Source organism: Centruroides vittatus, unplaced genomic scaffold (genome assembly GCF_030686945.1).
Source record: "Centruroides vittatus isolate TY-2023 unplaced genomic scaffold, ASM3068694v2 contig_3127, whole genome shotgun sequence".
Classification (NCBI taxonomy): Eukaryota; Metazoa; Arthropoda; class Arachnida; order Scorpiones; family Buthidae; genus Centruroides; species Centruroides vittatus.
The window spans coordinates 324200-337104 of NW_027122015.1; the positions used below are offsets into that span (position 1 = coordinate 324200).

The window sequence follows — 12905 nt, forward strand, 5'->3', positions numbered from 1 at the left end:
CAGAAGCGAACATCAACAGCAGACATTCACCAGGTACTCTGGCCCGCCATACATGGACCAGCGGACATCGAGGGTAGCCAATAGCAGGGAACATCAATGACTGATCCTCCGGCACGCCTTCGCCATACTTCCGAAGGCCTACGACTTTCTCCATACGCTAAGGCATTCAGCTACAGCGAGCCTACGGCCAGTTTGCCTCATTCTATAAAGAGATCCACCTCCACAGTAGGAGAAGACTTATTCACCCTCTCCCTGAGGTATTGACTTATTTGTAAATGCTCTCTCCATGACTAGGTTTAGCAGACCCGCGATCGGGTGGCATACAAAATCGTTGTCGCGTGTTCTTGTACGATTCGAATGATCTGAGAAATATAATCTAGATCGTTACACGCTTTATAGCTGTAACGTACGTATAGTTGACCTCCTGTATCTTAGGTTATCCTATGTTGTAGCGCTTTGCGTACGGTTCGAACATCTCACGCATAGATTGTTATGTGTGGTGCGTTTTGTGACATATATTCCTATATAGCCATATATTTTATATTTAATCTCCTGTGTCATAGTTTAGTTTAATTAAATGTATGTTTATGTTAAAACCTGTCTCTTTCCTGACTATAGAAACCTGGATACTTTACTCCCGACTTCCCCACTTACCCATTTGCCTTCCACTCGAATTATCGCCATCCATTGATCCCGTGACAGATCTCTCGGATCCGTGCCAATAAGTGGGGCCAAAAGCACGCAGCTTTTACCCCCCCCGGTTCTCACAATAACATTACTCAAGAATTGTGTAGTTTGAAGATTTAAGATATACTTCTTAAAAAAATTGCTTATTAATAATAAAAATAATTTAATTAAAGCTCACCAATTCCCAATCTATGCTCTTATAAAATGGATGAGAAGTAATATCAGCAAAACCAGTTTGTGGATGACAACCTAATCTTTCAACTGGATTCTGAAAAGTCAGTTAATAAATAATATTAGCACTGAATAAGTATATTGAAACAGTTGATTTGAAATAAAGTATCTATACTATTTAGAAATATATTCACAATATCAATGAAATAATTTTGTCAGTTTAAGAATTTTGATATTCATAATAAGATTTTTTTAAAAAATATCATAACAACATTTTATTTATTTTTTAATAAAATAAAAAATATATTTTAGAGGAAAATTATTTATGGGATAAAATTACAAAATAGCTTGCTTAAAATAAATGCTTTGTTAACACACTTTTTCAAATAGATATTTTCAAGAAACAACATACAATTTTTTCCATTCATTTAAAAATTCTTCATAGAAATTTCTTCTTTAAGTATATTTTCCTACATGTTTGTACACAAATATCATATGCATATCTTAATATAATTTAAAAACAGTTCAAATTATAAAATTTTGAATATATACCACATTTACTTGAATCTAAGATACACCTTAATTTCTAGATACTCATCCATGGATTTTTTTAAAATAGCTAACTTTAGACAAATTTATGCCAACAGAAATGTTAAGTATAAATTGCAAGAAAAGTAAGTTATGTATCACAGTCTTCTGTGATATTAAATTAGTAAACCTCTTCACTTCGATATTAGGCTGTTAAGAAAAACTTAAGGTCACACATGGTACTGATGCACAACACTGAAGCACAAATATAAAATGGGTGAATATCTTTTCCCAAGGTCAAGAAAATGCAGAAACATAATTGGATTGAACAATCCAACAGCCAAGAGAGAAAGATACACTCATGCACTCCTTACTCCATGTTGATAGAAAATGAATAATACATATCTTGATAAAGTTGAAACCAGTGATTTCATCATGAATTGCATTCTGCACAATGTTCTTTGCATGCAAAAGCTCAGAGCAAGATAGACACTACATCTACACATTTACATCTAGTAAATCTCCATCTGGATCCGTAACAAAATGAAATGATGCATTTCTTTGTTGAATCAATACCAAAGATAAAATATGAGCACGATTTACAAGCCAAAACTGAAATACCAATCAAGTGAATGGAAATATCCAGTACCTCCTTGACCAAAAAACTTGTGAAAGAAACTCAGTGGAATAAAACTGTATGATAAAGGATTACACAAATTGTGTAATCCTATATCATACAGTTCTTCAGAGATAAACTGTAAATGTTGAGTAATACCAATAGCTTTTCAAGAATCATTTGCCTAGCAATAAGTAAAAGGTGGCCACATTTTATTGAAGTAATTACAGTACAACTTTTCATTTGACATAATGCTCAGTGTCACATAGCCAAAATGAAGAAAGAACTTTTCAGAAGATAGTATTGGAAAACTCTGAAATGTCTACCTTTCTCCCCAGATAAGACTTCTTGTGACTATGACTTGTTTCCTAAATTAAGGAATAATAATGAAAAAAATAATCTCCTAATGTGGCTTACATATTCAATGCTGTAAAGTGGCCCATTGCAGTTTCAACAAAAAAGAATCTCCAGATGGCATCCACTATATCCCACAGATTTTAAATAAATAAATAAAGTGATTCATCTTGCTGGTGATAATATTAGGGTATAAGAATGTTAATTTCATGTTTAAATAAAACTTTATGTTCATAACATAAATGTTGCCATTATTTTTCACTTAGTCCCACACTAAAAGCCACAATAATTAAAGAAAACAATCCATAAAAAAATCATAATATAAAATTACTTTTTTGTTTTTTCAATGCATTTTTATGTTATATTTTCTTATTTGCATCTTGAACTGAATTCTGATAAACAAATTGCAGAATTATTGAAGATTATTTTTAAATTAAATTAATATTTTAAATCATTTTCAGGCTATTAATATGGACAAATCTAAAAATAATTAACTTTTAATATATTGGTTTTTATCAAAATATTTTCTTACTTTATTTAAAAATCCTTTTAAAACAGATTGTGCCTTAACAGATATGGATCGAGGAATTCTTATAGTCTTTTCCAAGATTACTAAATAAAAGTTTTAAATAAAATTTAGTTTATCCATTACACCTGCACAAAAATTTATTCATAAAATCTAAATAAAAATAATATATCAAAATTTCAATCTAATTATGAATACATATAAATTTATATAAAAAAATTTTTTTTTTACAAATTAAAATTTAACCTAAACATTAATTTTTACCTTGAAACAGAAAATCTTCTGTATTTTGATCAGGATTTTCAGCTGCACCAACGATGTCAAATGGAGATCGACCTGCTAACATTTCATATAAAAGAACTCCTAATGCCCACCAGTCTACACTAAAGCCTGAAATTGAATTAAAGTGTTATATGTTAATATTTATATTATTAACAAAAAGACACCATGTATTAATATATATTCTGCATATCAATACATGTTCAAAGTTAAATAATGAGTATATTTTAATTATGCTTAATTTTCATCAGATGACATATACAGGAAAAAAAAATGTTATCTAGAAAATTATCTGTCTGTCACATTACTAATTGAAAAAGTAATAATAGAAATAAACATAATAATTAAAGAAAACAATCCATAAATAAATCATAAAATAAAATTACTTTATTTTTGTTTTTTCAATGCATTTTTATGTTATATTTTCTTATTTGCATCTTGAACTAAATTTTGATAAATATATTGTCAATAAATCAATCAAACAATTGATATGAGGGGAATCCAGAAAACAAAAAATATTTGCACATAGCACTCTACACAGGTAAATTACAGTCATTGATTCAAGTTCAATTTGTTCTTGATGTGTTAGCTTAACACTTGTAGAGTTTCGATAATGGCAGTTTTACTGTTATTGTTTTGTCAAGGATTAAAATTTGTACAAAAATCAAAAATCCTACCAAATGCAAAGTGTTATTCTTTTTCTAAACATAAAGAAAGTTCATCCTATAGAAATTTGTGAATAAATCATGGAAGCATATGGTGATCTCATTATGAACAAAGCAAGTGTGAGAAAATAATGTTTAATCAAGAAAAACAACACACGACATTTTTGACCACCCACTATACCAGAGGTGGCGAACCTATGACACGAGTCAGACACTGACCCATGAATGCTTTTTAAATGACCAATGTGTTGATTTTTATATCTTAAAAGAGAGAACAGACAATCAAAAATATTTAAAAAATAAAGTATGGAGCTTACATTAGTGTCCACCACTCATTTTTAGTAGTTTTTTATATGGCAAGCAGCCTATCGTCTGATCACAGATGGGTCCAATTGACAAAGTCGGCTCTTCCTTTGTTTTCCCTCTGTTTACAATTCAACACCTTACAAGTGGTATATTACCTGACCGCAGTAGGTCTAATTGACAAGGTCGTGCTTCTTTTGTTCCCTCTCTGCTAAAAGGCCAATACTTTACATAGTAGATATTTCCAAGTGGACATTGGCCAGCTGATTTTCTATTGTGTCACAGCACCTGTGCATTCATGACAGTTAGTCATAAACTTGACGCTCATACATATTTGTTGCATCATAGAATGGGGAGATGTATAGTACATACAATGTAAAAAGACCTTTTGAAAAGCTGCATTCTAGTCTCAGCCTTTCAACAGATGAAGAAAGAAGAACATATTACAAAAAGAACTTAATTTCTTTTGTAAAAACAAAAGAAATTAAGCTCTTTTTGAATGAAAAAGATAATAATTTTGACAAATTTTCAAATATAGATTGGTTAAATGATTTAATGTTCTTATGTGACATCACTCGGCATTTTAATGAACTGAATAAAAAACTTCAAGAAAATAGACAAATTGTTTTAATGATGTTTGAAAATATTAAAATATTTATAACGAAACTTGACATCTTTACTAAGAATTTGGAAATGAAAATCATGAAATATTTTCCTCAATTACAAAAACATTTTAAAAACACAATAATTTTTAAAAATACGCTTGACATTCAAGAAAATGCAATTAAAAAATATTTAATGATTATACAGGAAATAAAACAAGGTTTTGAGGAGAGATTTAATTAATTTAAAAGTTTGGAAAATACATTTCACTTTATTTTATATCCATACAAAATGGAATTCGAAGCAATGGAGTTAAGCAAATTTGTGGCTAGGTATCTATGATTTAGAAATGGAATTAGTTGAATTTCAAAGCAGCATAGTGTGGAAAAATAAATTTGAAAACTTGATTTCTGAAGTAGAAAGAAAAATGTCTGAAAGTAGTGTAGATAATAATAATCCCACACTAAAAATTGATATTATATTAACATATGGGAATCTTTACCAAATAATTTTACATCAATGAAGAAACTTGCTAATGCTCTTTTAATAATGTTTGGGTCCACATACTCATGTGAAAAATTGTTTTCTTCAACGAATTTTGTAAAATCTACCAATAGAAGTAAGCTTGGAAATGAATTGACTGCGAAATGCGTTAAACTGATGAATACGGAATATGAACCTAATATTAAGAAATTATCTGAAAATAAACAACAACAGATTTCTCATTAAATATACTTCAACTTTATTATACATACAAATACCTGTAACCATATCTATTAATAAATAATATTTCATAATGTATATGTGATTTTCTTTACTCCTAAGAATAACTAATGAAAAAATCAAAAACCTAATGAGATTGAAGAAGATGGATTTGGAAGAAATAAAGAGAAAAGAACTTATTTGGTTTGGACATGTGAAAAGAATGAGTGATGAGAGACTCCTGAAAATGTCAATGGAATACATTCCACAAAAAAAAGAAAAAGAGAGGAAGACCCAGACAAACTTGGAATGATGGAGTAAAGTTAGCATGTAGTGAAAACAGGATTAAAGAAGAATGCTGTATAGATTGTGAGAGATGGAGAGAGTCCCTGGAGGTCCGAAGGCAATGCCAGATGCCATAAACCAAATATAAATAGATTATTTATGTCATAATATTTCATATAACATGTTTGTATTAACCAATTTACCGTCTTTTGCTTTTATTATATAAAATATTTAAAACTGTAGTCAAAATACACACCATAATCTTCACCTCGAAGAATCTCTGGTGCAATATAATTTGGTGTTCCACAAAATGTACTAGTAGTATCACCTGGCCTGATACCTTCCTAAGAAAAAAAAGTTTTAAAAGAAATTTAAAAATTTGACCATTTTATACAAAAAAAGGAAAAACCCCAAAAACATAGATTTATCAGTATTTACCTTACACATTCCATAATCTGTCAGTTTTATATGACCTTCGTGATCCAATAATACATTATCCAATTTCAAATCCCGATAAATAATACCTAAAAAATTTTTTATAATAAATATTTGACTTTATATGCTATAATTTTTTTAATTTATTAAAGAATTTTATTTGAATCATTTGTATAAAAATATTGATCTAACAAAACTATATACTGTATAAAATAAAATAATCACTTAAAATTTATACATCAAATAGGTTAAAGTTTACCTAGGGAACCCCAATGGCCGCGCTTCCGGTAATCTCGACGGCAGGTGATGTTAGAAATTCGATGTAGGTGGCGCAATTTTTAAATAACGCTATCGTATGCAAATTTTTTGTTTTTCGTGACGGCTCGACTGCTGCGAGTGGTTTTTTTTCCACCAGTTAAACATTTTTGAAGAAAAAATGCTACTTTCTGCTATTTTTAATAGTAAATAGGTAAGTTTTTATTCCGTCTATTTTTCGTGATGCAACGTGCAGCAAATTTAATAATTTTATTGTATTCGTAATTGTTGTAAGACTTTTTCTTTTTTTTTGCGACAAAATGGAAACTGCATACATTAATTCTGAAAATTTTTGGATTAATTGTACCTCCGGTCGTTTCTTTAGATTAATATACTCTGGTTTCGATGATTTAGCAATAGATAAGAAAATGCCTAGTGATGTGAAATTTGCAATATTCTCGAATTTGCAACACGTAGAAGAGGTATGCGACAAATGTGGGAAACGTCGTAAATTAATGTATAGAGCAGATAAAAACTCTGTATCGATGCGATGTAATGTTTGCAAGACGAATTATTCAGCTTTCCAAGGAACCTTTAAAGGGAAACGTGGTCGTTTGTCGTGGGAGAGTATTTTGTCATTTATCTGGCACCTACTGTGTTTAGAGTGTTCGCTAACTGTTGCTGCTGGAGCTTCGGGAATCTCCAAAAAAACAGCAGTCGACTAGGCAAACTTTTTATGTTTTGTTATGATGGTTTCCATTAATAACCTACGTACTTTTAAGATTGGCGGGATAAATAAAGTTGTGGAAATAGACGAAACAGCAATTGCAAAGAAAAAATACGAGAAAAGTAGAAAATTGAAGGGGACGAGGTGGGTTGTAGGAGGTGTGTGCAGAGAAGGATCCGGAATCGAGCCAAAATGGAAAAGAACCGGAGTCCGTTCCAGCTGCTCCATAAAATGACGAGTGTAAGAAGGGGAAAAAAAGTAAGGCACATTCGTGTGGCGAAACTAAAAAACTTGTAAAAATATCAAGTAAAAATAGAAACATCAGTGATAGGAATCACAAATCAAGGAAAAGCGAGAAGAAACGGAAAGGAAATGTATGACAGAGCGTCAAACACGTGAGTAACAGTTTGTTTTATATTTCATAGCTAGCTGAACTTGCAAAATAATCTTAAAACATTTATTTTTTACTAATGTAATTATTATTTTTTCAAAAAAATTATACATACTAATTTGCATAATTTTTTGAACGTAGTACGCGTGCTTAGTACAGCAAACAAAATGGCGACCGGAAGCGGGGCAATTGGGGTTCCCTAGGTAAACTTTAACCATCAAATATATACATTATTATTAAATTCATACAGGTTCCTACTTTTTTAGAACAATGTGGTTAATTCAGCATGATCAAATGAATTTGTTACTAATGCATCATAATATTAAGCCCTTCCCATCAATTTATTGTAACTGACAATTTTGCAGAATTTTTTTTGTTCAAACAAGTTGTTATGCACTTCAAGTCATGTCACAAAATTCTTGTAACACTGTAATAGGATTTTTAAAAAATTAGAAAAAAGATAATTTTATTGTAAGTTTTGTTTACATTTACCCCAAATTGTATGAGAGACAAAAAACTAGGTAAATTTACCACAATTTCTCGTGAACATTACTTATAAAATATATTTGCCAGGCAGCCCATGCATTTCAGTTCATTCATATTTTGAATTCCAACAGATAAGTAGCTTTCTTGTTTTCAAAATTGAGTTTTCTGGTAATTAGCTCACTTAAATAATACAATTTATCATTAAATTTAAATGCAAATTTAAGTTATTAGTGTGACTGCAGGGTCAGCACCTCTTTGATGCCATTTCAAGACTGACACCACTGTGCCTTTAGGACAGACACAGAAACCTTGATGGCTGCTTTTGTGTGCAAGTGGTCCTGTTTGTAGGTGCTTTGACTCGGAATAGGGAAGGGCTGAGACAACAGAAAAAGTGAATGCACTCAACTGCCAGTTAACAATTAACAATACCTGTTTATTTATAGACACTTTACGCATCTCTGTACATAGTTAGTTAAGATGCTTAGAAAGGCGCTAAATTTATATAGCAATTATAGTAACTGACTGAGAGAGAAAATTTACAAATTGGTTGTGCGTTGGTAAATACCTTAGTAGACATTGGTTCCTTGGGGAATCGTAGAATCAGTGGATCGATGTACTGCTGGTCTGCCAGGTTCAGAAGAAGCTTTGATGAATCGAAAAGGTGGATGTCTTTTTTTCGTCTTGAGAGGGCAGAGGATCAGTGATGGCTTTAGTAGTATCCGAAACAAGATCAAGCATGAACACCAGTTCAAAGGTGGCAAACTATGATGACGACGAACTCCCTCCTTTTTATTAGGAGGTCCTTTACGGGTTTTTCCCATGACCTTATTAAGAATTATTATATGTCAGGGCCAATAGTTAAATTTTGATAATTAGTTCCAGGTGACACATTGTGTGTCACCTTAAACAAGGAAGCAAGTCCGTGGGGAAAGTTTTAATCATATTCTCTATGATTTTTTTCCTCAAAAACATTTTTTGAATATAATTTTTTGTCAAGTCTGGACTCTCACATCAGCAAACACCTTCCATTAAATACAAATTTACCAAGAGCTGTTCCAAGTCAAATTACACCTACCAGGCTTGTTGCATACAGTGATAGTGATTCAAATAACACTTCATACACTTTGATGAATCTTAATAATCAAATCATCATATGTGAAAATAAAACAGAAGATCCTAATCTTGGGACTTCTGTTTCAGGACCAGGGCTTTCAATATTCAATCTTTAGCAATTCAACACAAATTCACCTCAACCAGTACAGGCAATGTCCAATGAAGAGTATTTACAGCCAAGTACACCCTGGCGATTAACTGACTCTTTTCCATATCAAACAGATACCTTTCTTTGTAGTTCCAGTTATGTAGATTCTGAAAATTCTTGTCATCCACAGGATGTACAGTTTGCTGATTTACACAAATTAAATTTTAACTTGTCTTGAAATGCAAAGCTTGTGCCACTATAGTCTTTCTGTGCCTGTAGTAATGATAGTGCAAGTATTGTAACTGCCAAAACAATAGTTTCTTTAAACTTTAAAAATATAGGACCTTATATTTTTAAAGTATAATAAAAATATCCTAAAAACATATTACACACAACAAATTTATTTCATAGCTAATGTGTAAGAGAAAATAATTAAAAAATTCTTCTCCAGTAAAATTTACTTTTTGTCAGTTATGATAAATTGGTGGAAGGGATTGTTATGTTAATATATTTAAGAAATTTATTCAGTTTATTAGTAAATTTCAAGAGTAGGCAGCTCATATAATTATTACTAAATCTGTTGACCTATTAGTATAAAAATAGTATCATTTTATATGGTAAATATTCAATATTAAAAATATTATATATTTGAAATACAGAATTGAATATAAGTGGAACACTTAATTTTACTAAGCCAAACATTTCAGCTAATAAATAATTAAGTTTTAATTGAATATTGGATAGTTAAATCATTATCAATTAATGTTTAATATTTTGTTGTCAAAATGCTATAGTTGAAGTATAATATCTTTTCCATTAAGATTTAAAAGAAATGTATTTACTAACTATGCTGCTTAGATCACTTTCTTCTAAATTTCTAGAAAAAGTGGTTCCTTTTTTATGAATAAAATATTTTACTTACACTACACAGAAAAAGCATTATAAAATTACATGATCCTCAAGATTACAACTTCCAAACTATATAAACATGCAATAAAATGCAGATCATTTCTCTTTCTGCTAAGTCTTTTTGTGTAATGAATAAATTAACTAATACAAAAATGTCACAATTTATTGGACTAAAGTTGTTTGTTTTTTACTTTATGATAGAAATATTTAATTGTAATTAACATGTTTTAAAATAAACTTTTTAACAAATCAATAAATATTAAAAAGTAAGTTTTAGAAAAATTCATAGAAAAACATTTATAAAAAATAATGGAAAACGCCATTATTATTAGTTTCATTAATTAATAAATTTATGTTAAATATTAATATTTTTAGAAAAATTTAATTATTTTTTAATTTCAAACCAAATTATGTGCTGAATGCAATAAATAGGCTAATGTGAAGGCAACCATGATTTCATGTCCGTGGTTTTTGACAGATGTCACAAGATTGCATAAAACATATGGGAGTGGTCAGATGAACGTAGACATGAAAAATCACGTTGTGCAGCATGGACAAGTCACTGAATCATCCACGATAATCTCATGATATCAAGTGAATGTTGTGCACTGGGATATACATGTGAAGCCTACAGTTGTCAGACAAGTGTGAAAAACAATAGATGTGTTAACATTGTTTCCAGGAAGTGCCAGATTGGCCTCATTCCAGCCCTTCAATGTACAGTAACTGCAAATTCTAAAAAATAGACATGGATATTAGTAAAATGATCATACAAATTATTGAGGAGGAAGAATTGAAAAAAACTTCATTTGAACTTTATAAAAACAGAAATAAGAAAAAGGAAGGCCAGTCACGATGAAAAGAATGTACCCAATATTGCCTATATCTTTTTTTTTTTTTCTCTTAAATACTTCTGTAAGTAAAAAAAAAAAAAAAAACAGTACATCACAATCTATGAGATCCATGTTGACATATACACACTTTTGAAATGAAATTGATTACCAACGTGCTCTGTGAAAAATAGCGCTCATCTGATGACTGCCTTCCTGTTTGTGAACGAAAAAAATCAGTATTTTCACACTTGTCTGACATTAGCCTTAATAAGAAATTAATTATATAATCCAAACAATCTGCAAAATGAAACACAGTTTTCAAAATAATGTAAGAATCTAATATTTCCATGTAACAATAAATTATATGATTCTTATAATCTTTTGCATTTAAGTCTTATTCACAATGAAAAATTCATCAGATTTAATTATTTATTTATACACAATTCCAATAAAAATTATTTGTAAACAGAATTACATTAGTTTAAGTTCAGATTCTGTATAGGTAATTCCATCTGTGATTCACTGATATTCCCTGACCTATCAACCCTTTGCAGTCAGTTGATCCTATGGGGAAAGGCAAAGAACTGCCAGTTGGTTTAAAGATATTGTGAATGGAACATTTTGGACCACCTGGTTTTTGAGGTTTGGACCACCAAACCTCAAAAATAGCACACACTAAGCAATTTCTCTCTTTTGTGAAGTGCGTGATTTATTCTGTTTAAATTATTTTGAATTTCCTGCCTCCTTGTTCTAAGAAAATTTGATTTTACATCATGATGTGAGTCTTTCTTATTGAAATAAACTTTACAGATTAATTTAAATAAAATTATGAAATTTTTTATATAATGTGGAAATGACATAACTAATTTTATAATTGATTTTACACAAAGCTTTTTGTTTTTTGTAAGTGAATAAAATGTTTTTTAATAAAAAAATTATATAATTGTGTACAAAATGGGCTTAAATAGATGACCAAATATTATATAGTGGAAAGGGAAAATGCAGAGACCTTAATTAGCTGAATACCAAATACTAAATAATGTTAAATATTTTGTCAATTGCTAATTGAAATAAGTAATGTGTATTATAAAATTTTGTGAATATGAGAAAATAATTATTCAACTCATAGAAATCTTTTATATACACACACTAATCTATTTAATTATTTAATAAATATAGTAATGTTCTTTTTACTATATATCTTTTTAGAAATAAAAGGATTAGTTAGTTCCTAACTATTAACAAAATACTTATTTAGGATACAAATACTTATTTAAAATTAGGTTACATTAACCTCATGTAAGTGAAATGATCAGTGTTAACAATTAGAATAATTAATAATTGGTTAATAATTTAAAAACAATATTTAATAATTATTACAAATAAGTATTAGTTTAAAATATACCTCTCTCATGTAAAAAATTTAATGCAAGAGATATTTCAGCTGCATAAAATCTAGCATGTTCTTCTGGTAAACGTCGTTTTCTTTGCATATGGAACATTAAGTCTCCTCCACGAACAAATTCAATCACAAAAAATAATCTGAAATTATTACAAAAATTATTGAATAACAACTAGATGTATAATGAAAAACATATCAACTGCTTAAAATCAAATTCAAATAATTCTTTATCAAATAAAATTTAAATGAAAATTTCAACCTTCAGCAATTAGAATTTTACAATATACATTGTACTTTTCAACTATTAAAGAAAATCCATATTTTGAATGAGTTTGTAATATTATTTGTGTCTTTAATTTTCTTTATCATAAAAAAAACTGACATTAAAATTTTCAGGAATATGGCCAATTTAATATAATTTGAATAAAATATGATAAAGCACATTAAAATATGATGTTTTCTAATATTTTATTTAATAATTAAATACAAAAATCTACTCTAAAATAATGTTTTTCAAAACTGGCCTTATGCAGAAGGAAAAAAATGT

General features: G+C 29.4%; 1 protein-coding gene across 2 annotated transcripts in view; it reads right to left on the bottom strand.

Annotated features, from left to right (window-relative positions):
• aPKC (protein kinase C iota type) overlaps positions 1 to 12905 on the bottom strand; it is a 77847-nt gene that overhangs the window by 12230 nt on the left and 52712 nt on the right. For both annotated transcript variants that reach the window (XM_067267990.1, XM_067267989.1), the window contains exons 12-17: positions 12362 to 12498; positions 6158 to 6243; positions 5976 to 6063; positions 3147 to 3272; positions 2889 to 2968; positions 866 to 955 (exon numbers count right to left, since the gene is read on the bottom strand). In XM_067267990.1, coding sequence (XP_067124091.1) covers positions 866 to 955; positions 2889 to 2968; positions 3147 to 3272; positions 5976 to 6063; positions 6158 to 6243; positions 12362 to 12498 — 607 coding nt within the window. The remainder of the gene's footprint in view (positions 1 to 865; positions 956 to 2888; positions 2969 to 3146; positions 3273 to 5975; positions 6064 to 6157; positions 6244 to 12361; positions 12499 to 12905) is intronic.